Genomic DNA, 26,564 nt, shown 5'->3' on the forward strand with positions numbered 1-26,564 from the left:
GTAAACAAGTGCTGCCTTTGGCCTTTGGATCCAACCTTGAAATATACCTCATACCGGATTGGTAACACATTATTGTACTTTACTTTGGGGCATGAAATACAACAGATGTTCACACAGATATGAAAACAGTTTCTGGAGCAGCCTTTGCAACCAAAACAGTCATTATTCACCCCAACACTGGGGAAACATACAGTCTATATCACACATTTATCATCCAGCAGATGAAATCAGCATGGGCCCATGTGCTGATGTGATTAGACACGCTGGGTTTACCTGTCTTCTATAACACAGAGCATGGAACAGGTCTGTGTTTACAATGGGGGGGCTCTGACGTCTTTTCTGTCCACTATGGATCTTGTATTTGTTTTAAGCTTTGACCTGACTGGGTTAGCAGTGTTTCTGTCCTCACAGCTCCTTCCTTTGCCTGTGGATGACAAATGCTCCATTAATATTTTTTTAAGGTTCCTTGTGTCATCAAGAAAGATGATTTCATACATTCTGGTCTTAACATCTGCTGTAAAGATAAAAGAACATAAACCAAATATTACTCGACAGGGCTACTTAGCTCATGTTAATCATTATCTGTTTGGGGCCGTTTGAGTTACTCCACTGAGAACAGCAGCAGCATCTAGTGGAAACACGCAGACTTACACAACACACTGGAATAAAGTCAATCACCTGTGGGAAAATACTGGTTTACAAACTTGTCACAATATACAGGATGCTATTACTTGTGGGGTGGAGCTTTATATAATTGGAAACAGATGTGTTACTGTAGTCGATGGTGATTGTGGATCAATGTTTTCCATTGTTTAAAACGTTATGAGAACCAAGAATTTCTTAAGGGGCAAGTTCACAATTTTCCAAGACTGTCTTAAAACATCAGTCAGGTGCAAACAGGTGTTACCTGCTGTGATCATTCAAACATGGGGCAGCTCTCACATTAAGTCACATTATCTCCAAAATTCCAAAATCCAGCTTTACAAAAGCTGATCCACATGCCATAGTGTATAGGGATCAAAAATATTATTTTTTTTCAATGTAAGAATAGTCACATACTACTTCAGGACTACATCCAAGGATAATTCATTGTTACCCTGACAATTCTTTTTTTAATTTCCAAGGATCGCTGTCACACTGAACGTGGACACTGGAGGAGCCTGTAGCTCACATATTAATTATTCTGCAAAATATAATCGAGCAAAGGGCAGAGCTTTCCAAAAAACAAACAGCTTTTATCATAAAGTATTTGTCACTGTATGTGTACGAGCTCCAGTTTCTCTGTAAAGTCTCTTGTGAACGTAAAAAATAAAAAAAACTAAAAACCACAAGTTCCATAATGCAACACGACCGTTTGACATTAAACTGGGAAAGTACGGAACTGAGTGAAAATGCGTTTTACTTTCATTTTCGCTTTTTATGCTGAGTAACTGTGAGTGTTTTCCGTGTCGTGCAGAGCGTCGAATTACCCAAATAAAACGCTTATCGTCTTTCCTCAGCTGGGGAGAAATCTGAAGGCTTTTCCAAACTTCACCAACCAACTTTTTCAACCTGCACGAACGACATGGCTTCAATGGACATTGGCCACAAGTCGAAGAAACAGGTGAGTCCGACTGTCAGCTAGCATGTGTTATGTCGTAGCTTTGTCCATCCACGGTCGCTTCAAACCACCGGGTTGCTTTCAGGTGAGCCAGTGTCCAGGTAAGTGTGGGGCTTTTGGGGGGCAAACAGAGCAGGAGTGCGACGGAGCTGAGCACACGGCTGCTCCGTGGCCTGTTCACTTTTCTACTACTATTACTGCTACTAACTAGTACTAAAGCTGTACTCTATATGTGGTGGCTGTATCAAAATAAAATGGAAAATGATCAGAACCTGTGTGATCCCTCGATTGCAGGTGGATGACTTCTGTCAGAAGCTCACAAAAGAGGTAACAATTCAATATGTCTTTTAAACATTTACCATAAATCTTCCCCTTTTGATTTGAATTGTAGTTTAATAATAGTGTTCGGTTACAGGCAGAAGACCTGGTTTCCAACTTTTTCCCTCAGAAGATTGAAGAGCTGCACAAGCTACTGAAGGTATCAGTTTGCACACATTACGAATGAGCCTGTGATCAAATGATGGCTCATATTTATAATCCGTCTATCAGACATAACAGGACTTTTTTGTCTCGTGTTTCGCCCTTAGACATCATTCACCTGTGAAGACCTGGCCTCTTTGAAGGCTCCGCTGGATATCCCCATACCTGACCCAGCTAAAGAGGAGGCCAAGCGCAAGAAGAAGGAGGAGGTAGCTCCCACACCTTATAGGTGTTAGGCTCTGTTGTGTGGAAATCTGAGAGAACTCCCATTTAGGAGATAAGCGGGTCTAATAAGTTCAGATCAATCACTGCAATGGTTTAACACGTCTGAGTTTGTTTGGCACAGTAAATACATTTCAGGATTGGTAAATGAAGACAAAAGGTTGCGTTGAAAATTGAAAAAAACACCACTGATTAGATTAATGTAGTGTGTGTATAGTGTGTTTTAGTTTGTTTCTGTTTCCTTTTCTTTTTCCTTGAATTTGTACAGGACTGCTGCTGCATGAAGCTTAAAATCAGCTGGGATCCTCAGCCAGGATTTTCTATTTATAGTTTCATTACTGCAAACAGCCAGACTGACTCACTAGCTATAATAGTAACCAATCAGTGCACACTTTCCAAGAGCTGTTTGTCAAAGTGGCGGAGTGGGTCTGTTATTCAGGGGGATTGTTAAAGGAAATCTGAATAACTGCCTCAACCCTAACTTTTTTTTTTTTTTTTTTTGCATTAAATCATATTAAGGTCAATTGTTACTACTGAATGTACATGATTTTAGATGAGCACTGGAAGAATAGCTGTGCGGGGATTGGAAGCTCTCTCTTGTGTTCATGCAGCACAATCATAGACGTGGCTGTTGTTCCCCTTGTGTATCAAGAAGTCCTCTATTAACCTTTATTGAGGGGAGTGTAGAGCGAAGAGGGAAACGAGTCTGAGAAATATTTTTGCTTTACATGTGCCGTGCAACGAGCAGGGACTCTTCTTAACATTAAGAGGTAGTGAGACGTCTTTGGCTTTAGACCTTTTGTTCTTATGTTGCAGAAAGAAGCCAAGGAGGGGAAGAAAGACAAGGACAGTGACAAAGAGGATGAAGACTCAGGTAAATGCAAAGACAGATGTGATGACTTATGATCACAAAATAAAGTACAATTAAACTCCATAAAGTTTAAAATGAGTTGACTTGATGTCTGTTCACCAGTTGTACATAGAATATTTTCAGTGAACAACACACTGCATGTTCCCCAGAATTAACAAGAAAAAACCATCTGAACACAGATGTGTGGGGAGACAACTCTTGACTTAATGAGACATTAAACTTTGTGATTAATTTTCTTGTTCAGTCGCTGGATATAACTTTAAAATCTCTCATTTTTGTTCGCTTGACACATAGATATGAATATTATGTGTTTTTGTGCTTTTATACCATGTGTCTCCGCTTTCCGTTCCCCAAAAATACTAAAGTCTTACTTATGTATAATATGGGATGTCAGCCTTCTGACAGTGGATAAATACAAAATAATAACATAAAGGAAGGATCATCTTTAAACAATAGAACAATAGAAATCAAAATCAAAGTGAAATTAAACAATTGAAGTGGAAACAGAAACTAAAAGGAACTTAAATACAAACCATATCAACAGTACAGGTAATTGTAGAAAAAAAAAAGATTGGTGTGCTCTAGAAAACATGCTTGAGAGCTACATAAGAATCCAAAACATACAGCACGGAGCCTGACAAAGTCCTTGGAGGCAACTCATGAATATTTTCTACAGAATACAGTGAATGTTTTACAGTCTTCCCAGTCTTCAGACTTAAAATGTCATTATAAACGTATGGATACATCTGAAGAAGGCTGTACATGGTGGACAACTAAGCATCTGACGGACTAACAATTATATCATAAGTATGTGCTAAATTAGATGGTTTAAGAAAGTGTGACACAAACCTAAACTACAGACAGATAGTTTGATAAAAGACAACTTTAGTGTAGTGCCAGGTGAAGCATTCAGGTACATTACCTTTAGCTACAGAAGCAGGTGGTTTAATGGGCTCTCTGAGGAGGAAATACTTTGTTGTTTGGGGGATTTGGGTGAGATGGAGACGGACGTCCATTGTATTCTCTATTCATTCTATGAGGATGTAGGACATGTGCTTTTTTTGTAAAATGTGTGCGATTGATGATCCGTTTTACTGGATCAGTGACTATGAGAAACTTAAATTTTGTTTGAGGAAGGAATCATTTTATGTGGTTTACCTACAAAGCTTAGGAAAGCAGACTTAGTTTTTTGTGTCTATGATATAATAGTAAGCTTAAGTTGAACTTTATATATAATGACATGGATGCAAGTATCATTTATGGTGTCTGGTCACTTAAATGTGTATGACACAAATGAACTAAAATGGAATTCCACTAAATACACCTGAAAGGCCAAAGAGATTGGAGGAGGTTACAGAGGCAAAGGAAAAACATACAGAGTGTTAAAGATTCTTATTATCAGCATTAAATATTATGGTGATGAAAGTAAAAAGAAAGTAATGGAATGTAAAGTTTTGCATTCATCAGTACGTTTGTGTGTCCTGTGATAGGAAGAAAACTCCTTTTAAGATTTTTAAAGGACAAAAAATGTTGCTGTTGCGTGTAAGTAAATGAAGCATTGTGTTGTCTGCCAGGGCCTCCCTGTGGGCCCATCTGCTGCAATGAGCATGTGGAGAGTCTCCTCCAGGAGGTCAAGCCTCAGATCCAGACACTGAAGGAGAAGCTCAACACGGTCAGTCTGTGTCTCCTGGTTTATTTTAGGAGAAAACTCACTTGTCTCAATTTTAACACTGGTTTAAAAGAGGACGGTTTGTGCCCTTAATGAGTTGACTCAAGGAGAAAATACAATACCTGTTTTCCCCCAGGTGTCAATGTGGGTGCAGCTCCAAATTCCTAAAATTGAAGACGGTAACAACTTTGGGGTGGCTGTGCAGGTCAGTAACAGCTGCTACTGTGCTGATGCAGTATCACGATGTTAGTATGCTTTATGATTTCATGATCTTTGAGGATTGACAGCTCTGCTTTTGTCAAACAGGAGAAAGTGTTTGAGCTGCTGACCAACACACGCACCAAGATTGAGGCATTCCAAACTCAGATTTCAAAGTAAGAGCCCACACCAGCGCAGCTACTTTAAGTCTTTATCGAAAAGATGATGTTGAGGCCAAAATGAAATTATGCCAAAAAGCTGATGTAACAGTGGAAGTCACTATCCTCTGTCATCCTCCCACACACAGCTGTGGTCTTTTCAGGGGATTGTAAGACCACTGTCTTTTTTCAGTAGTGTACCCCATTGGAAATATTCTTTCTGCCTAGTACCCTATGACCATTTTTGGTAGGAAAAAAACAGAGACAGCGCTGCAGATTTCTTACTTGTAGCTTGTTGAGGTAAATCCCATTAAAACATACTCTTTCTGATATTGACAGGATGTTATTGGCTTTGTTTCTTTCTTTCTTTATCACTTCTTTCTCTGGGTTTTCAGCTGTGTTGCTGCTACATTTTCAAACAACTCTAGTGAATTGCTATGGAAACTGGCTCATAGTGGTTGTGATGGTCTTTATACTGTAGTTGACAAAGCTTAGCGTTGCATTGGGCACAGGAGCACTGAATCTCAAATGTGGTTCACCAAACTTTTTTATTGAACTTACTATAGCAATTATTTTAGGAAATATGCATGGATTCTATTTTATAATGAGCCTAAAATACCAGTTTTGGGAAACAACGCTTTAAATGTGTGATAAATAGACAACATGACAAGAATAAGAATGAAAATTAACACACACAGATGTAATCGTGAGAAGACAGTAGCCATACTAAGTATGAAAATGTGGCTCTGAAGATGAAGATGTGTGTGAAAATGTACATGTGAGACGGACTTTTGAAAGTAGAACTATTCAGATCATTAGATGGCAGTGGATGCTATTCAGGATCGTCCAAGTGAATGACAAGAAACTTCTCTTTCCTCTTGGCTCTGTCAGATATTACAGCGAGAGAGGTGATGCTGTGGCCAAAGCCTCCAAACAATCCCATGTGGTCAGTATGTCATTCTGTGTGTTCTGATCAATATTCAACATGATTCCGTGTTGTAATGCTCACACACTGTGACTAATAATAATGTAAAACTAAGGAAAATATATATATATACTAGTAAATCATGTCTGTGTTTCAAATATAAGACTATAAATACCTGGCAACAGACTGAATGTGTCATGTGTTTTGTGCTGCAGGGAGACTACAGACAGCTGGTTCATGAGCTGGACCAGTATCAGTACTGTGAGCTCCGCCTGGTGGTTCTGGACATGCGCAACACATATGTAAGATGTTTACTGTGTTTACTGTCAAAAACATGTTGGTTTCTACAGACATTTGTATTGAAAAATTTGGAAGTAATTTGAGTAGGATTACGAGTGTGTTTAAGTCTGCGTACATGTGTCAAACGCGACCTACAATACACCTACTGACTTCTCAACAAACCTACCAACACAGCGGGGACGATGGCTAAATGGTAGTTGCTGTGATTGTGTTCATCTGATTGGTCCATTAATCGCCGTGTGTCTCCTTCCTGTAACACTCCATTATAGCACATCTCTGACTCTGGCTCTAACCTCTCGGTCTCATATTCTTTCTCAAATTGTTTATTCTTGTCACTGTTTCTCTGTGCAGGCTGTGCTGTTTGACATCATTAACAAAAACTATGACAAGATTAAGAGGCCCAGAGGAGACGGGAAAGCTCTCATCTACTGAGGCTGACACCATCACACTCACCGGCTTTCTAACAAGATACAATAAGTGTAGTATGACACTCTGTTCCAGTAACAAAACACCCACTCTGACAGAAATGGCTTCTTTTTCTTAATGCACATCTGTTTGTATTCAGAGTAGCAAATAAAGCAACATGATTCCTAAACCTCTGGCCGCACTCATTTTGTCCAAAATCTGCTGCTCATATATCTTTAACTTCCAATGACAGTAACCTGCAAATTCATATGATCCCAGACGTACGAAGTCATCAGGGGTGTTGACCACTTAGGATTTCATTAGAGTTTAATGTTGTTGTGGTTGTTTGTCAGTGTCCATAGAGGTTAAGAGTCCCTGACCTGGCAAACCTGGACAGCCCCAGCTTGGTCTGAGTCTGTACCATCCCTGGTAGAGTCCTCTCCACCCCAGATAGCCCAGAGCTCCCCCCAGCTGCTGGGAGGGGAACTTGGGGAAGTGTGAAAGCAAGCAAAGCAGCAGGAACATCCATACAACAAGAATAATTACACACAGGAGGAAGAGGAATCTTAATGGGGCTCCTGGGCGTCTCTGCAGGGGCTTCACATAAGCTAGGTGAGGGCCAAAGACGGACAGTTCCTCGACCAGCAGAAGACAACACAAGCATAGGATGAGGACGTCCTGGGATGCTTCGTAACCCCTCCAAACCATGTTGGCTTTGAGGCACGAGGCCTTGGTCCGGTCATCGTGGAGGAGCAGTGGCTGCAGTCCTGCAGAGGCAGAGCTCAGAGTGACCTGTGCAGGACTTACGGGTTCATAACAGGCTCCTGCTGCATCCTCCAGCAAAGTAAGGAGGAGCTGAAACACCTGCCAGAGCAAACCCACTACTCCAATCCGGCTAAGGTTGCGCAGAGAAAGGGAAAGGGAGTGACGGGCGGAGAGGGAGAGGAGGAGGATGAAGGAACCTGTGAAGATGCATGTCCAACCCCAAGTGGATTTTAGAAACTTCCTGTGAGAGAGATGAATCCGGAAGTTTCAACGTGAACAGCTTATTCACAGCACAATCAAATAATGACTTACAGCTCACACTGGCTTTGAATATAAAGAATCCAAACCAGGCAAAGGAGAACTGATGCTAATAGATTCCATATAACAAAACAAAGATAATGAGCATTTAAAGTCATACAGATGTTCAGTTTCAACCTCTAAAACGTGATACATTTTAAGGAATTTATGCCACATGTATTAATGCTTTGCAGATGAGCCATGAGCTGCTTATTTTAACAGTAAAGCAGAAATTCATGTAGCTGCACTATTAAAAATGATACACTCAGGGATGGAAAGAACAGTTAATACTGATTTCTACCAGTGTTTTATCCATTTTCTTCGATTTCATTCTCTGACTACATTTCAGAGGCAAACATCTTACTTTTACTGTACTACATTCATTTTCACTTTTGTGGAATCTGAATAATAATAAAATCATCTCCAGTGTGAAATTCCAAAAACACCTAACAGTACGTAAATAATTTGAATATAATTATTAGATTTAGAATATCAAGGTTTTTTTTTTACATATAACACAGTTTTACTACACAGTGGTAATAATACCCCTGGATTTACTTACATTTCTAAGTGCAAATTAGATGAATAAGGGGACTAAGTTTGTTTATCTTTAGATCAGCCATGATAATCATGTAGAGTACTGAGTACTGAAGAATTACTGAGATCAATTACATATGAAAAAGTGTACACACAAATCATGTAGGACAAGGGTTTACAGCTACACAGCCCCAAAATATTAAGTACAATTACGTTAAATACATTTTCCAAAAGCACTCATGCAGAATAAGCAAATTTCAAAAATAATTTATATTAAAGGATTCTAACTACTAGTACATGATAATCACTAGCAGCCAGTGAAGATAGAGCAGGTTTTTAATAACTTTATGAACTGCTTTGTAGTTCATAGAGTTCATGTAATTTAAATGATCTTTTCACTGATCTTACAGTGTGGACTTTCCAAACATCTCACCTGTACAAGTAGTGGTTGCTGTTTGCAAAGACGTTGTACTTTGACACCCAGAAACTGAGGAGAGGTCCGAACAGAACCAAGCCTGACAGCATCAGGTGAAAATGTTGTCGGACGAGGCTGCTTCCTAACATTCTGGCCAGCAGGTTTGTTACAAACTCCAGAGCACTATCCAGGAGTCTGAGGATCAACTTTCCCGGCTGCATCATCTCCGCAGCCACCTTGTTGATGTCTGGTGTGAAACCATTTGAGAAGTTTTCAGTCTTCACGTTCATATTTTTCTTCTGGATAGTAGCTTCAGTTAGAGCTGCAACAGTGAAATTGTCCCCTTCTCGTCTCTTTGTATCCAGTTACAGCCCAGTGTCTCACTTTCTTTAGTCTGTGAAGGGCCCACTGCTCCCTTTTTGAGACCCTTCTGCTTCATCCCTGTCAGACGTGCAGTGGAACACATGCTTTATAAAAATAAAACCCCTCTGTCCCCTTCACTCTCCAGGTCCCTCCCCGTCCACAACACAATGTGAAAGTGGAGACAGTAATGGCTGCTGCTGGAACTGACCCCATTCTTCTCAACAATGATCCAACACTAGTCCTTAATGATACCAAGCTGAATATGTGTCTGAAAAAAAACTTTACATTCACCACAACAATTTAAAACAGCTAATCTACACGGCTGTTATGCAACATGTGCAGTTAGATGCAAACACATCTCATCCGCTCTATCTAAACAAATCATTGAGATAAAACAGATTACTGGCTCTGTCTTTCCTTCTCTTTTACTCCCCCATTCGTAGAATCAGCTGCTGGAGCCAACATTTATTCAAGTTATAAACCGTTGCCAATCTACATTTGGCACTATGAACAGCTGTTTGTCACAGCACTTTGAGCCTTTTTTATTTCCAGGCACAGTTCTCAGGCCTTAGACAAATGAGAGTACATTTAGTCATTGGATGGGTTTCATGCTCAGCTGTTTTAACTGGTTCCTCTACCACTTCCAAATCCATCCTGCAGGAATCCTGCTGGTGTGCTTCTGTGATAAACAGTATCCCTACACATTTCCTTTAAATTCACTCACAAACCAAAACTACAACGTATTAAAATGAAACTGTAACATGGACTTTTTTATACAGTGGATGGAGCTACATTTTCTGACACCATGACAACCTTAAAACAATATCAATAAAATGTAAAACACTCTCTCTTTGTGGGTGTAAACTGTTGTATTAAGTATGAGCTGTAATTCCAGACATAGCAAAGAATCTCAATCTAATTTTAGAATGTTTTACTGCCCTGCTTCCATATGGCACTGACCTTCAGGCCACAGTCTGATCGCTGTAACAGCCAAATGCCAGTCCTGGCTGCTCAATGCAGATCTGGCACATGGATTAGAAAAATGAATAGGAAACGTAAAAAAAAAAAAAAAAAGTGAACAAATTTGCTTCTTTGTGATACATTTAAAGAAAAATTTTATTGTTACTGGAAAACAGTCAAAGCTGGGTTTTGATATAAACACCTAAAAATTGCATATACAGCTCAGTGTGTACATTTTATCTGCACACAACCCCGACTTTTACTGTTTCTCTCACACACACACACACACACACTCACACACACACATCTTCTGAGGAGATCACAGGCTTACATTGACCAACACAATTACTTTTTTTTCTGAACGCTTGTGTTTAGAGTTGAGTGCTGAACCAAGATTAGACCATTGCTGTGTCTAAATACAGGTGCAACCTTAGATTACAGAGGCTCCAAACACGATTAGAAAAATTATTTTTGGGAGTTTGACAGTAAAACAATACATTTGCGCAGCCTGGTCTGCTTAGTGCACAGAGTGCTACAAAGACCTGACCAGGTGGTGACAAAGGTATAAGGAATATGGTTTTGGCAAATAAAGTTCTGAATGTCTCCATTTTCAATGTGCACTCCCCTCAAATAGGAATCAGTTCAAGTTATTCATAACAGCAAAGTCAAAATTGTGTCCAAATCAGCAGCACACTGACAGCTATCTAAATACACTCCCTGAATCCACATACCATTCAAATACTTTACATTTATACACAATTATCATCATGAATTTCTCCCTGGAATAAGCAACTTTAATTTGTAATTCCCTAACTTACCATTACATTTCAACAGCTCATTGAGTAAGTGCAGTGCTCAGCAAAATCTGCAAATTTTGAGTGAAGTGTTTCCGGCCATATTCAAAAGCGTTTGGCCTGCTTGTTTGACAAAAAAGAAAAAAAAAAAAGAAAAAAAAAATATTTTCAAAACAATACAAAAAAGCAAAAAAAGGGGGGAAAGGAAAAGAAGCCCAACCCAGACACCTAATCTGACCTTGGTAATATAAGGCTACAGTTCCTTCCATATGAACACTTCACAACCACACTATTTTTGTAATCATTAATATCCAGCATTGAATTTAAAAGATATTTAAGTCTCTTATTTTTTTAGGGCCAGTTTCGGCTCTTCTCGGCCTCTTCCTCTGACATCCTTCCCATCCGTTTCGCTTCCCGCTCTCGCTCCTCCTCTAGAGGATGGGTTTGTCTGTGCTCCCACAATTGCACGGCTCCGTCCCACTGTGGACAAACAAGAATCACAGGTAATGTTTTATTGCCACTGAAGTCCCACAGGGTTCATGTTCCTGCGTCAGTGACTTTAACTTAGCTTATCTGTCTCATTTATTTACAATTCTGGGGAATTTCTTAAAACTGAACTGTATTTAGTTTTAGGAGTGTTAACTTCCTGTCTTTCACTACTATTCAGTCACTTCTCACTACATAGGCACTTTGCACTCACACTTTGTATGCTGCAGTATGAGCGTTTTTAACAGCTATAAAGAGCAATGGGTGAAATTTGTATTACAAACAAAATATATAATAAACATTGTTTTCGGCAAATGGTCTATGTGATTCTGTTACTACTACACAAAACTCAAACACTCCAACTGCTCTTAAAAACCTACATTGTTTTTTCTTTTCCCCTTTCGGCTGCTCCCTTTCAGGTCTCCACAGCGAATCATGTGCCTCCATCTAACTCTGTCCTCTGCATCCTCTTCACTCACACCAACTAACTTCATGTCCTCTCTCACTACATCCATAAATCTCCTCTTTGCTCTTCCTCTAGACCTCCTGCCTGGCAGCTCCAACCTCAGCATCCTTCTACCGATATACTCACAGTTTCTCCTTTGAACATGTCCAAACCACCTCAATCTGGCCTCTCTGACTTTATCTCCAAAACATCTAACATGAGCTGTCCCTCTGATGTCCTCATTCCTGATCCTGTCCATCCTCGTCACTCCCAAAGAGAACCTCAACATCTTAAGCTCTGCTACCTCCAGCTCTGCCTCCTGTCTTTTCTTCAGTGCCACTGTCTCTAAGCTGAACAACATCGCTGGTCTCACCACCGTCTTGAACATCTTTCCTTTCATTCTTGCTGATACTATTTTATCACACAACACACCTGACACTTTTCTCCACCCGTTCCAACCTGCCTGCACTCGCCTCTTCACCTCTTTTCCACACTTGCCGTTGCTCTGAACCGTTGACCCTAAGTACTTAAAGTCCTGCACCTTCTTCACCTCTGCTCCCTGTAACCTCACCATTCCACCTGGGTCCCTCTCATTGACACACATGTATTCTGTCTTGCTGCGGCTAAGCTTCATTCCTCTGTTTTCCAGAGCAGACCTCCACCTCTCTAGATTTTCCTCCACCTGCTCCCTGCTCTCACTACAAATCACAATGTCATCTGCAAACATCATAGTCCATGGAGATTCTTGTCTAACCTCATCTGTCAGCCTGTCCATCACGAGAGCAAACAAGAAGGGGCTCAGAGCTGATCCTTGATGCAGACCCACCTCCACCTTGAATTCCTCTGTCACACCTACAGCACCTCACCACGGTCTTACAGCTCTCATACATGTCCTGCACCACTCTAACATACTTCTCTGCCGCTCCAGACGTCCTCATACAATACCACAGCTCCTCTCTCTGCACCCGGTCATACGCTTTCTCTAAATCTACAAAGACACAATGCAACTCCCTCTGACCTTCTCTGCACTTCTCCATCAGCATCCTCAAAGCAAATACTGCATCTGTTGTTCTCTTTCTAGGCATGAAACCATATTGCTGCTCACAAATGTTCACCTCTGCCCTTAGCCGAGCTTCCACTACTCTTTCCCACAACTTCATTGTGTGACTCATCAGCTTTATTCCTCTGTAGTTGCCACAGCTCTGCACATCTCCCTTGTTCTTATAAATTGGTACCAGTACACTTCTCCTCCAGTCCTCAGCATCCTCTCACTCTCCAAGATCTTGTTAAACAAACTAGTCAGAAACTCTACTGCCACCTCTCCTAGACACTTCCATACCTCCACAGGTTTGTGATCAGGACCAACTGCCTCTTCATCCTCTTCAACGTCCTCCTCACTTCAGTCTTACTTATCTATGCTACTTTCTGCTCTGTAATTTTCTAGAGTAATTGTATGTTCAACAAGCCCCATACTGACACTAAAACCATCAGTGAATGTCCTCTAATCACATTTAGTGTCTGTCAGTCTGAAACCTAGATCATTTTATTCCTCTTTATGGTGGACTTCTATTGTGGTCCAAAAACTATTCAAAACACCTCAGCCAGACGTGTTTCACTGACCCTTGGTTGAAATTGGTATAAACAAACATTGCCTCAAATGCTCTGGAACATTTAGGCAATAATTTTTTTTAATTTCACAATCGCACTTTTTGGGATAAAGAAACACGCCATCCAGTAGAGAAGCGTGAGTGGCTGATGTGTTTTTAATAGTTTTTGGACAACAAGAGAGGACTATAGCAGAGACAAAGAACCTAATTCAGGTTGCAAACAGAAATTGTCTGTGAATAGAGGAAATTCATTGTTAATTTTAGTGTCGTATGGAGATTGTTGAAAAGATGATTAAAGTTACCCCATAATCCATGATTTATCATTACTACAGGAGTTTGTTTTGATTCTGCTCAATTACAATGTTTTCTATGTTTGTTGAAATGATTTCTTCAGATTTAATATAACACAACTCACAGAACTGCTGACGATGTTGTCCTCGTATGGATGCCAACTGACGTCCCTCACACAGGCATCATGGCCGGATAATCTTGACACCACGCTGCCCGTCAGTATGTCATAAACTGCACGCGTACACACGAACAGAGTTAGGCAGAGTTAACATGTGCTAAAAAAATATGAGGTGCACAGACATCTTCATTTGACTCACTGATTATTTTTCCAGTGGAGCAGCCTGAGTAAATGAACCTTTGCCCAGTACTGAATTCTGGGGAGAAACGGCAACGGATAAGGGTGTGCAGAACCCCATGACCACGGTATGTCATCACGGAGGTGTCCCCTGTCAGTTTGTGTTTCTTCAAGGCTTAAAAAACACAAACATCCCACAGGATAAATTAGCACAACAGTATAAAACAGAAAAAGCATTCACCAGTTCCTCCCTCTTACCTCTCTGGGGAACCTGCTGCCAGCGGTAATCCCAGTTTTGCTGGGTTACCGCCAGGCGGGAAGCTGCCAGCCCCTCTTTGGGTGAGAACTTTCTGACATCCCAAAGCTTGATGGACTGGTCCTTCGAGTTACTGATTAGATAGCGTGCATCACCCTGATCAAAGATGGCCAGATTTTAAAATGAGAAACAAATTAAAATTCAATGTATTTCACTAATTATATGAGTACAGGACTAATATTAGCATGTAGTGGATTTTAACCAGTCAATCAAAACGAGCTACTTGTAGGTGTTTGGAAAATGACAGCTTGAAAAATCACCAGCACCTTGCTGTGAATGAAGGTGACGCCGTCTCGGTGGCCAGCCAGCTGTCCAACAGGCTGCGGTCTGTCCTCCCGCAGTGTGCGCCTGTCCCACACCTTGCACAGTGCGTCGTCGCTGCCAGAGAAAAGCAGCTGGGAAGAGCTGTCAGCGAATGCCACCGTGTTCACATCATCCTCATGGGCATCAATCTGAGGAGAAAATGTGAACACACCAGAATTCAGAGCCAGGGGACTGTAGATGACTAATTGTGGGATATACATAGCTATGTGGAAATGTGACAGAGGAACTAATCGTGATATACGTATCTAGAGTTTTTGTTTTGTTTTGTGACACATGCAGCTTTGTTTAAAAATTAAAAGACACAGATTAAGAAATCTAAAAGATTGGTTGGTATGAACGGATTCATCTACCTTGCTTTAGTAAAGCTTATCAAGCTTGCAGTATTTTATTGTTTGTATAGTAATACTTTCCAAATATTAATTAGCTTTTAGATGGTTAAGATCATGCAGCCAGTGCTGCCCTCAGAGCAGAGACTGTACTGTACAGAGTCCACGGGAAATTGCAAAACGACATAAAATGGCAGGTCAGTACAGATTTGAATGAAACAAGCAGGAGAAGCAAAGGATTGACTTAAATTTAGTCCTTCGGTGAGCATTTGTTGCAGCATGACAGTAACAGAGTGGCTCACAGAAAAGTTTAAATCACGGGTGTGAGAAAGAGAACTGAATTATAAGATTGGGACTATTTCCGTTCTATCAAAGTTTCTCAGTCAACCACATTCAAAATAAAATGTTCACTCTTCCAAATTCCAGCAATTGCATTAACTGGATGGTCTGCACGATTTAACATTTTTGGGGCCATAGATCATCTTGGCTTAACTGGAGAAGAAAACAAATTGTCCTACAGCTCCTCAAGAATTTGCACATAACAACAACTGAACCAAATTTTGATCATAAAAGTAGTAAAACTGAGTCTTTGGGAAAAATGCCTTTTGAACCAGTGTGTGTTATGTGATTACAGAGGCTGTAATAACATGGTTTGGCCATTACTTCACAGCCTAGCATTGTTTCCCAGATCTTAGTTTTAATAGTTTGACGACTACAGTGGTGCTATGGCACAGAGAAAGAAGAAATACACATTTTGACACTAACACTAGTTAGAGACATTCAGTGCTGGTTTGCTGTATTAGGAGATTTGTTCATAGTTAGAAAACCCTACAACGCCAGACATGTTAGTTACGTGCAAAAATTGAAACAGGAACAAATTAAGCGCTAAATCCCTGACAGTTATGGGAGGAGCTGAATGAGACCAAGTATAAGATCATGCTGAAGCAGATGGTAGAGGTCAGCTACTGACTTCTACACAGTAGGTGGTAGTGGGAGGAGCAGGAGGAGTAAGGTGGGTTTAACCCCTCTGTCCCACCGCAGGGTGGAGTTGGACTTCGTCTACTTCATTACCGACACCAGGATGGTGTAAAACTTTGTGAGCTGGCACACTTTCAGGTCTGCTAATATTCAGTTGACCTTGACTGCAGGATGAGGCACAAATAGATGCAGAAACAAGCGCACACAGGCTAAAGCACAGGAAAACACAAACAACCAATGTGCACACACACACACTGACCTTCAAAGTTCGCTTGTTCTGCTCGAGGTCGAAAACGTAAAGGCAGCCATCATTTGCACTGCAAAGAGAGAACAGAGAAAGTGAATGAAATCAAAAGTATTTTAACATAATTAATTGTGATTCATATTTAAATAGGGGATTGATATCATAATTGGAGCATTCACATCACTGGCCTAAAAAGTGCTGTCCCTACTCTCTTTTGACATCCACCTCTAACAGCTGAGGTGAGAAGAGCTGCTTAAAATGACAATTCTGAAAGATGAACGAGATGCCAGGTTTCACCACAGTCACTGCCTTGACACATGAAAGTAAATTGTACTCACCCTCCCAGGATTTCTTTGCCATCTGTGGACGCAGCCAGTGAGAATACGCAGAACCTCCTCTCATCTGGACTATAAACAGCACAAAAACACTGAAGGAGGTTAACACTGCAGCAATAGCACCATTATAAATTCACAACTACTCTGTCTACTGTAGTGATGAAGGCTCACATCAGCTGTCAACCAATACTATGATGTAATGGAAGTGCTTTGTTGAAATAATGAAGGGACACACACATAAACACAGTGCGAGAGGATGGACGTTGAGGTGACAAGGTCTTACAGCATTATTCATCCAGGAGCTAACGACAGATTACCTGCCCTGTATAAGTTACTATGAGGGAAACACTAACTTGAGGTCCAAGGCGGTGTGGTTTTCACTGTCTCCTTCTATACTGCAGAAATGAACTGTGGGGATGACACACACACACACACACACACAGAGAAAACATGTTAAAACAGCAACATACAGTCCAGTTTCAATCAACATTTCAGTGGTTTCATCTTTCAACATTTGCTCCTTCCTTGTATAGGAGCAAACTGAATATATTCAGGTTTGAGACTACTTGGGAGTTAAACAGTTCTGACTTTTTCTTTGTTTATTTTATGTATTTTCTTTCTTTGGGAAGTTTTTTTCATTTAGCTACATCGATCTGAGCAGTGCACAAAAAGTTAAACTGAGACTGTCTAAAAGGAACCACGTAAATCCATAATCCCCTCTCTCTCACTCAATTACATTTTTCCAAGAGATAAATTACAAACCACTAAAACATAGTTTGCCAGAAATGTTATTTGGTATGAAAACAATGTAGTAGAAGTTATGTGGCTTAACGCAGATATATCTGAGATAGAAAAACACATCTCTGTCTCCTTTAAAGAAAGTTATTTAAGGCAGTAGACACTACAATGGGGTGGGGTGGTGGTTCCCTGACTGGAGGCTGGTTGGAAATCAAATGATCTAGTACTGTGAGGGGGCTTTTGACACGATCTTAAAGCTCCCAACAAGCTTAAATTTTGAATTTACTACTTGGAATCCTGTACTGCTTTACTCTCCAAGTACAGAACAACACACACAAGGGCTACTAGCTGACATGCTGACAAGATGATCACCACAGGACACCTCCTGGCTTTGGAGTCAAATTTTGTAATTTTCTAAATCCTTTAGTATGAAATAAAAGTGAGTGGTGTGGGCTCTAGACCAATCTTCTAGTGTCTGCTTCCTTTAAGATTAAAACATAAAATAAATAAAATAATTAGAAGCAATGCAATAACACCGTCATGATAATGTTAGAGCTACAATATGCAATTTAAGCTAGTTCTAGTGTAATATTTAAAACCAATAATTCTGTTGCACTCAGGTCTTGCTGCTCCGCTATGCTTTTCTACCATCATCTACACTCTACCATGATCTGCAAAGCCCTTCAGTAATTATGAAATTACAATCAATAAAACTTCATAATCAAGCAAAAATCATTGAACTTCCTTGATTGGTTAGAAGGGTGAGCCTGACTCAAAACACACTGCATGAGTTATTTCAGACGGGACCCCTAGCCTTACTGTAGTCCGACCAGCTGGAGTACAGCACATGTTGAGCATCAGGGGTGAAGCAGACATCTAGCACACTCCAGCCCACATCTCGTGCCTTCACTGTTCGCTGTAGACTAAATCGCCCTCTACTGGTGTCATATAAGCGGATGTTTTGATCTGCAGCGAGCAAGAGAAAAAAACATTACACTGGATTTGGCTAATGTACTTTAAAACAAAAGTTATGTATTATCAGTAATGCACCTTTATGACAACTTTCAAAATAAGTTTGGAAACAGTTTAAAACATTTTTTAACTCATAATTCAGTGTTAGCAAAAACAACCCAGAATTAAAATAAAAAGTCAAACAGTGCTTCTGTGGCTGACAATATTCTGTCTATGACAGTATATGAATGGCAAAAATGATTTCTAAGCAGTTTGAAACGGGCACAAGGTCCTCTAGGTTTTCATGTTGGATCTGGAGTTGTTTACCTTGGCAGGCAGAGAGGAACATGTTGCCATTCTCACTGTACACTCCACAGAAGGCTTTCTGCTGGTATGTATCCTTGTGGGATACATAGTTTGGCAGGAAGCTATAGAGGAACACAAAGGTCAATATTATAGACTCATAGCAGCATTAGTCTTGTTGTAAACATACCTAGTGGATTATAGATTTCTATATACACCAATCACTCAAATAAAATACAACACGGTTAACCAAGACTGTTGCCTTTCGGAACATACTAGTCTTTTTTCTGGCTTGGCTTATTCTTTCTTTGTTTTACCAAATTAATTAAGAAATAATGGAAATGTGTTTGAACAGCTTACTGTGTGCGGATACGACTGCATTCCCCGTGTGAAAAACTGGAGCCTTTACATCTGCCTTGTTCTCTCTAAACCACAAAGTGTTCATCAGAAAAGAAAACATTACATTAGTCAATAACCTTGAGTGGCTGACAAAACACACAACTAAAAATATCTTCAATTTTGACAAATGGCTGAAAAAGGTCAGTGTTAAAGCAGAGCTGTTTTTAGCTGCGTTTTGTGCCAATTCTACTGCGAGGTGGAACTTGGAAGGATGTAACGTTAACCTAAAATGGGATAAATAAAACACAAAATCAGTTGCTAAGCAATGGTAAAAGAAAGGGGAGGTGACTACATAAGCACGGTTTCCAGGGATACAGAAAACAAACATATGTGCAGTATAGGTTCTCTGGCTGCAGCAGAGCTTGTGAAAGCCCATAAGATAAGAGTTGTTGAATTTAATCTAAAAGTGTTGAAAAGTCCGGAATAAGGCGACGCTTCATCAGTGTGGTTAACCATAGGGATGTCACTGGTATGTTATCACTGTTTCTATCCTGTTTTGACTGTTTCGGTCCTGTTCTGCGTCTGTTTTTAGCCCGTTGTGTTACTGAAGAAAGCTTAAATAAACAAGGCAAAAGCAGAAGAAATTGTTAGTCCTGCATCTCTTGTGGTTGGCTTATGCCTTTTTTAAGTTTGGGCACTTGTTGAAGCAGAAAACCCCGGCAACTTGACATCTACTCTGGTCTCCGATACCTCTGCTGTCACCGTAAAAATGATTGAATTTTACTGTGATTCTTAGGTTTAAGATTAAGATATGATTGGGATAAGTTTGGGGTTAAGCCTTTAGTGGATATGCTTGGGGTTAGAAAAAAAGTCTCGGGGAAATTAGTGTGAAACAGTGTAATGTCCCTCGAAGTTATGGAAAGGTGATTCTGTGGGGGTGTGCGTGTTTTTAGGGTTAACCTCTGTCAACATGTGGGTGAAACTCTGTCGGCCTCTCAGGGCAGAAGAGGCAGTGGCTAGCAGGATCTGAGTTCGGATCTCACTTCGATCCACTTCATTTGTGTCGGGATGGGTGTCCACTAGAAGAAAACACAAACAACAAGCCTCAGGGGACAGTACAACCAGCAAGGTTCCGAGTTCAAAAATTCCGGTTTACGTCGTCTGAAGGATTATATATAGTCACACTATGACCTGCTAAATATGCAAAAGCTATGGATGACATGAATGAGACATACTTGGGGCGAGCTTTACATACGGGTTGTTTCAGCTGGTTGTTTCTCAATTCATGTAAGGTGGTCCACCAATTGTCAACTTCAGAGGTTGTTTTGTGAGAAAAACACTGAACATTTATGATTTCCATGTTCCACAATTGAGCTGGTAACAAAATAATTCCACAGAGCACGTTTCAAAGAATAATCCCACAGAACACAGTAAGAAACCTCCACAGCTACACACAAACACAACTTTCCATTGCTACACCTTGATGCTCTCGCCCGTCCGTTAGCGCCAAAAACATCCCAAACAAAACAGCGTTTCCTTGCAACTGGCTAAGTAAACTTCAAAGGCAAAACCCTTCAAAGGCAGTTATGTCATGTCATAGAGGATGTCATTGCACTCTTATACAGACACTTCTAATTTACGTAACCTTTCAAGACACGGGGACTATAGAAAAAACAAAAGTAGAACAAATACAGACAAAACCCTTGTTGGCTCAAATACCCATGCCCTAATTGTTCTCCAATATTACAAACCATTACTAAATGACTTATAAAGTAAGAAAAAACTATGTTATAACGACCAGCCTCTTTTGGTCGTAATGAAACCACTGTTTCATTCTGGTTCTTGGAAGAAAACAGACCATATTTTATTGTTTGGATGATTTTGGCTATCAACCATGAGTTTCGGGACTCATCAACAAAGTCCCCAGGAACAAAATTTCGGTTTGCATGCATCTATTTTTGCATTTGGATTTTTGGAATGTGTAGTTATTGGCTGACCGCTTATGATGGCAGACCCTCTTCATCCATACATTGATGTTTGCATTTGGAATCCAGTACCTTTGACATAAAGTAGACAAAACATGGTTGCGACCACTATGGCCTACCTTTTTGTGGATTTCATGCAGTAAGAGCTGTGATGCTCGATGATACTAAGCCAGAAAGGTGTTTGTATTCCTCAGGCATGGCAGCTCAGCTGAGCCTACCACCTACACAAAGAATTCCATCTTGAAGCACTGGATTAAGTTTATGTATTTGCTGATGAAAATTCTTCTGCTGGCAGTGATGAATTATTTCTTTGAGCTCAGCTCTTTGAGCTGTTTTATCTTTGTTTTGATTATCGCAGAACTTTTTCTGCTTATTTTTTTAGAATTTGGAACAGCCGATCGGGCTGCAGCAGACCGGCACCGGAAATTTAAGTTTTGTTCGTCCTTTAAACATCCCAGACAAAAGGAGGAGGAAAACAGCAAGAGGTTGCTGAGCAGATAAAGAGTGGAGTGGTGGAAGAGATAACATCAAGAGTAAGAGTGAGAAGATTGAAGCCGCATCTCCCATCTTTGATAATGGCCATTGTGAGGTCTCTGGAGAACAAGGTGGACAAGTTGACTGCACTGGTGAGGAAGGAAAATATCTTTTGAGAATGTAGTCCAATGTGTTTCACGGAGACATGGGTTCAGGACAGTATGCCTAACACATGCATCATGCGGCTTCAGCACATTCCGGGTGGATCAGAGGAGAGAGGAGAGTGGTAATGAGGACAGGAGGGGGCGTGGTTGTGTACATCAACAACAGGTTGTGTCATTCTGGTGTTGTCACCGTGTCCTCCAGACGAAACATCCTGATGCCCTCAATATGATCTTCAGTGACTTTAATCATGCAACCCTCTCCGAGACCCTCCCCACCTTCATAGAGTATGTGGATTGTCACACCACGGGAGAGAAGACACTGGTACTGATGTACTCAAATGTTAAAGAGGCCTACAGCTCACCTTTCCAGCTTATCTATTGATCCGTATCTTGTGTTTGTTTATTGTTCTACTTTCATGCAGAGAGCAGTTGTTACAAGGCAACACACTTTCCACATGGGATCATTAAGTTATTAAATCTTGGATCTGCAAAATGATGCAGTTTACCCAATGGAACCACCTTTGGACAAGATGTTTAGGTCCAGCCTCATCCTATTCCAATCTCATTGTGCAAAGCTATTGCATAATTTTACTGGCATATAAGTTCACAGGTGCAAGTATTCCAAATGGAGCATACACTGAGCTCAGAATGGATAGGGTCCCTCTTCTGGTGGGGGGCTTTCTTTGGACAACAACTCTGAACTTGAATTGATCTGACTGAATGCATCAGTCCATGGGAAGTGCATTTTGATCCAAATCTAGGTCCTTTATTTCTATCACCTTCTCTTATGGAATGGCTGCTAATACCATAAGATTGTTACAGATCCAATTATATAACTTGAAAACCACCCATCGGACATATAACTTTCAAACTGGGGTAAAGAGACTTTGCCTTTTCAACAGACTAAACTGATCTTAGGCAGTTGTCAACATAAAAACTTTGCAACACCGTATTTAGCTTGCAGGCATCAATGTGTGTTGTCCTCTGGACATCGCCTGAGCCATAGCTTGAACAACTAGGTGATGAGGTCAGCATCATGTGGCGGGACCTTGACCTGGCTTCCACGTCAGCCACTACTGCCACAGGCTCTTGACCAAACCTAGTCAAAACACCAATTATTGTGCTGGTAAGATTTGCGCCTTGAAGAAGCCGCTCGTTTAATGAGGCCCCCCTGATAAGAAGCACCACAGAGTAGCACACAAAGCTTATGCTTTTTAGGGTAATCTGCTCCGTGATAGTAAATGTACCAAACCTTTCTATCACTGCGGCCAAGGTCCTTATCTGGAACTTTCACTGTATATCCCTTTGCGATTGTATCGTTCATGACGGCAATATAATCCATTCTAAATGAAGGAACACTGAGAAACTGTTCTGCCATGGCAGGATTGTTAGGCATTTTTCCCATATGTCCATGTCCTTTAATGGAAGGTTAATACAGTAGTGTCAATTTACCATTCTAGCAGATAAATGACACACTAAAACAGACGACATGCCTCCTCCTGTTGGACACCTTCAGGAAAGTCATATTTGATCCAGTTACCTCCACAGCTACACATGTAACTTACCACTACTACCTTGTTGCTCTTGCCCTGTGGCAATCTGCCTTAGTCTCCAAAATAACCTACAGTAAAATATTTTTCAGATGTTTACATAGTGTTTCAAAACACACAACCTTTTTTCCTCACTGTCTGACAATAAATCAGCCTGATCACTAACCCTTTAAAAAATTTGGAAAAGCTCAGATGATGATGTCATGGCTGTGGAAGCTTCTGCTGGTTAATGGACAACATTTAAGTTAATTGGAGGCACACCCATGGATCTATATTTAGGACACACCTCAAACACGCAGCTTCCTTTTGTGACTCCATAGGAAAATCAAGAGAAATCAGCCAAGATATCAGGAATAGAATTTTGGACTCCACAAGTCTGGTTCAAACTTGGGTAGAATTTCCAGATGCCTGAAGGTGCCACTGTTCATCTGTTCAAACTATTATATGCTAGTGTAAACACCATGGGAATCTCAAGTCTTCATACACTATATTGCCAAAAGTATTCGCTCACCTGCCTTTAGACCCATGTGAGACCCATAGGGTTTAATATGACGTCGGCCCATGTGCAAATCAACCCCAGAACAAAAGCAAAACAACTTGTGAAGATGCTGGGTGAAGCTGGTAAGAGAAAGTCATTATCCACAGTGAAACGAGTCTTGTACTGACATGGGCTGAAAGGCCACTCAGCAAGGAAGAAGCCATTACTCCAAAAGCAACATAAAAACCCAGAATACAGTTTGCAAATGCACACAGGGACAAAGACCTTAATTTTTGAGAAATGACATGTGGTTTAAATGAAACTAAAATTGAACTGTTTGCCCATAATGACCATCTTTACATTTGGAAGAAAAAGTCGGTGGAGTAACAGGCTTCTGCATGGCACCGCTATGGTCAAAACAAAGATGGATCACCATGCAGAAAATTTCGGGTAGACCGTTTCAAAGGTCAGTGTGGAATGCATTCAGCAGCAGCTAGTCATTTTTAGCCAGTGCTGACACTGCATTTACTGGCTAAATTGACAAACATGGTTTCAGCTTCAAACGTGAACATTACAGTGACAAATATCAGCGGGTGATTACCTGGTGGGTTGTAGCGGTCTCCCAGTCGCCCCTCCCAAGCTCCGTCGCTGTCATCATCAGAGTCAGAGTATGACTGGACCAACTGCAGCCCTGTGGCTCCACTACCATGGACCAGTCTGACCTGGCCCCTGCATACACACCAGTTCAACAACCAGGCAGTTAGAAGAATTGCATACATAAAGAACAATTTCAATCAGAGAAAAAACCTAAACAGTACTGATTGTGTATCAAAATAAATGCTTGAAGTATTCTGACATCAGATCCACAACGTTTCAAAATGTAACTAGTCTTAATGATAAGACACAATGTACTAATGTACCGTGGGTAAAACTCATGCTGGGTAAACTTATGGTTTTCCACTGAGCCACCACTGTAACAAACATATGATCAGTTGCCTGCTCAATGGTAACTGAATCCTCAATACCTGCTGATATTACTAAGTCCAGACACTGTCATAACTCACTTGTGAACACAGGCGGATTCAACGATGTCCAAGTATCTTTAATTGCATTAAAACTGGAATAGAAATTGCAAATTACTAACTGCTGACCAACCCGAATTTGGACTCAAACTCCGAGGTCATCTGGTTCACATGGCAGGTCAGAGGAAAGATTTTTAAGGACATACCTTGGCCACACCTTGGCCACAATAGTTGCAAAAGTCTTACAAATACTGAGGGCGTCACAGCCAAATCCAAGAGTAACTGGCAACTCAAATTTATATCCTGTATTGGGTCTGTGTTTTTGATCCTTCCTGCATATGGGTGTAAGTCAGTTTTCAAGGATGTGGACTGCATTAATTTTGCCAGTAGTCTTTTTTTTTTTTTCTTAATCAGTAAACTGTTCATAATAATCGCAAACATGTAGGCATTAATTTCCCCAGCCCTAGTATCTACTCTTAAAATCTCAAGTGGACATAATCCATTTCTAACTGTCTGTACACTTGACGAAATCCAGCCAAACTAAAGCTACTCATATTTGCTAAGCAACCAAAAAAATCCTGCAGAGGGTCCAATACATTTGTGCAAGGTAATATACACCATGTTGCTTGGCTACAATATTACAGTGCACTGCATCACATAGTTTTTTCTGGTGGCCAGTGAGTTTTTTCTACACCTACTGATTTACTAATTTCTCTAGAAGGACTCATTCATACCTAATAACCCTAAAGGGTTATGAATCATTGACAGTAGTCAATAATTATGTTTCATGCATGAAAAAGCTGGATTATCTTCTGATAGATGCAGCTATTTTAAAAAAACCGACCACCATCAACATGGATGAACAATAACGGGTTTTAGTGTGAACCCCAGTGTCACTCTTGAACAGTTCACCTCCTCAGTAGATAAGCCAGTACTTCAGCTAAGTCGACGTCCTCCTCTGACGTCGACTGACTCTCTGCCTGTTGCCTCTCGGTCGTCCTGCGGCCCCGATTGCTGCCGCCGCCGCCGCTCCGGTTCGTTTCTGATGCTTCAGACCGCTCAGCTGGGTTGTCACTGGAAGAAATCCTTCCACCAGACATCCCAGAACTGGACTGTGAGCCCATAGACTGAAGATGGCCTGGCGGGGATAATAACGAGACGTTAGTCGTTTTTTGGCGCTGTGAGCTGCGTTTAGTCACCCAGGTGCACGCGCTAATAACCACAAATGGAAAAACAAGTTAGGTAACGCTACTGGCCAGAGAACACAGATGTGCATCAGCCAGACTGGCCTCAATACAAGTTTTACGCACAAGCCACAACACTCCCTCTACTTCGACCTGATTAACCGTATGTTCTGCATAACAATCGTTTATTTGTACCACTGTTGTCTGTTTGTGCGCCGCGATTATATCACAGAGTGTAGTGGGTTTAGTGTAGCTAGCCATTAGTGCTAACGACTGAACGATAACGTTACCGTTTGACTGTCAAACGGTCTTCTTGGCAGCACAGCCCAGCTCTTGGTCGTTTCGCTCGGCCCTTAACAGTGTGTTAGATGTTTAACTTCTGCAACAGACAGATTTGCAATGAACAAAAATCGAAGGTTTGACGGACCAGTGTTTGATCAGTCAGCTAGCAAGACCAGTCTATCAGTCGCCATGTTGTTTACAAAAGTCTGGGGAGAAAAAAAAAAAAACCCTGCGCGTGCAGTCTGTCACGTGATCTGCACCTTCGCTTACCAAAAATCAATTGAAAACAATAATTGCGACATTTTTAACAGCAGCTATTATTCGTTTCTAATAGAGTTTTTTTGTATGCAACCCGAATTATAGTAAACAATTTACACAGAAACATAGAAACAGACAAGGGACTGATGAAAAAATATTCTGGTACATTTGTTAAAATACTTATTAAGGTACATTGTCCCTGCCAAATATACTAATGAATAAAAACAAAA

The 26,564-nt window shown here is 40.8% G+C and overlaps 3 protein-coding genes across 4 annotated transcripts; 1 reads left to right on the forward strand and 2 right to left on the reverse strand.

Moving 5' to 3' along the window:
* The first annotated feature begins 1,387 nt into the window (after positions 1 to 1,387).
* psme1 (proteasome activator subunit 1) lies at positions 1,388 to 7,018 on the forward strand. The gene is made up of 11 exons (XM_067486555.1): positions 1,388 to 1,603; positions 1,895 to 1,927; positions 2,016 to 2,078; positions 2,188 to 2,289; positions 3,119 to 3,176; positions 4,748 to 4,845; positions 4,979 to 5,047; positions 5,149 to 5,216; positions 6,090 to 6,144; positions 6,339 to 6,425; positions 6,775 to 7,018. The coding sequence occupies exons 1-11, from the start codon at positions 1,565 to 1,567 to the stop codon at positions 6,853 to 6,855; spliced, it is 753 nt and encodes a 250-aa protein (XP_067342656.1). The 5' UTR covers positions 1,388 to 1,564; the 3' UTR covers positions 6,856 to 7,018.
* fitm1 (fat storage inducing transmembrane protein 1) lies at positions 7,003 to 10,159 on the reverse strand. The gene is made up of 2 exons (XM_067486549.1): positions 8,861 to 10,159; positions 7,003 to 7,834 (listed from the first exon to the last, which is right to left on the reverse strand). Exons 1-2 carry the CDS (start codon positions 9,130 to 9,132, stop codon positions 7,156 to 7,158), a joined length of 951 nt encoding a protein of 316 aa, XP_067342650.1. The 5' UTR covers positions 9,133 to 10,159; the 3' UTR covers positions 7,003 to 7,155.
* Positions 10,160 to 10,303: 144 nt separating this feature from the next.
* Positions 10,304 to 26,281, reverse strand: dcaf11 (ddb1 and cul4 associated factor 11). 2 transcript variants are annotated; one of them, XM_067486548.1, is made up of 15 exons: positions 26,222 to 26,281; positions 25,523 to 25,748; positions 24,190 to 24,317; positions 19,898 to 20,016; positions 18,959 to 19,023; positions 18,623 to 18,723; positions 18,164 to 18,310; positions 16,960 to 17,014; positions 16,610 to 16,678; positions 16,287 to 16,344; positions 14,666 to 14,851; positions 14,342 to 14,495; positions 14,106 to 14,258; positions 13,913 to 14,019; positions 10,304 to 11,439 (listed from the first exon to the last, which is right to left on the reverse strand). In XM_067486548.1, the coding sequence occupies exons 2-15, from the start codon at positions 25,732 to 25,734 to the stop codon at positions 11,311 to 11,313; spliced, it is 1,683 nt and encodes a 560-aa protein (XP_067342649.1). In that variant the 5' UTR covers positions 25,735 to 25,748; positions 26,222 to 26,281; the 3' UTR covers positions 10,304 to 11,310. The 2 variants fall into 2 exon arrangements, with proteins under 2 accessions (XP_067342649.1, XP_067342648.1); XM_067486547.1 differs by having other exon boundaries at positions 26,085 to 26,275.
* Between the last annotated feature and the right edge of the window lie 283 nt (positions 26,282 to 26,564).

This window comes from Channa argus, chromosome 19, assembly GCF_033026475.1.
Source record: "Channa argus isolate prfri chromosome 19, Channa argus male v1.0, whole genome shotgun sequence".
NCBI lineage: Eukaryota > Metazoa > Chordata > Actinopteri > Anabantiformes > Channidae > Channa > Channa argus.

What these genes read in the sequence shown, in the direction of transcription:
- psme1 (XM_067486555.1), top strand. Translation starts at nt 1,565, where the DNA reads ATGGCTTCAATGGACATTGGCCACAAGTCGAAGAAACAG. An exon ending in GTCAGAAGCTCACAAAAGAG is followed by an intron (nt 1,928 to 2,015) that starts GTAACAATTCAA and finishes GTTCGGTTACAG; the next exon opens with GCAGAAGACCTGGTTTCCAA. An exon ending in CAAAGAGGATGAAGACTCAG is followed by an intron (nt 3,177 to 4,747) that starts GTAAATGCAAAG and finishes GTTGTCTGCCAG; the next exon opens with GGCCTCCCTGTGGGCCCATC.
- fitm1 (XM_067486549.1), bottom strand. Translation starts at nt 9,132, where the DNA reads ATGAACGTGAAGACTGAAAACTTCTCAAATGGTTTCACACCAGACATC. An exon ending in AGCAACCACTACTTGTACAG is followed by an intron (nt 7,835 to 8,860) that starts GTGAGATGTTTG and finishes TCTCTCTCACAG; the next exon opens with GAAGTTTCTAAAATCCACTT.
- dcaf11 (XM_067486548.1), bottom strand. Translation starts at nt 25,734, where the DNA reads ATGGGCTCACAGTCCAGTTCTGGGATGTCTGGTGGAAGGATTTCTTCC. An exon ending in TGCAGTCGTATCCGCACACA is followed by an intron (nt 18,724 to 18,958) that starts GTAAGCTGTTCA and finishes GTTCCTCTATAG; the next exon opens with CTTCCTGCCAAACTATGTAT. An exon ending in CACACCGCCTTGGACCTCAA is followed by an intron (nt 16,679 to 16,959) that starts GTTAGTGTTTCC and finishes TGCTGTTTATAG; the next exon opens with TCCAGATGAGAGGAGGTTCT.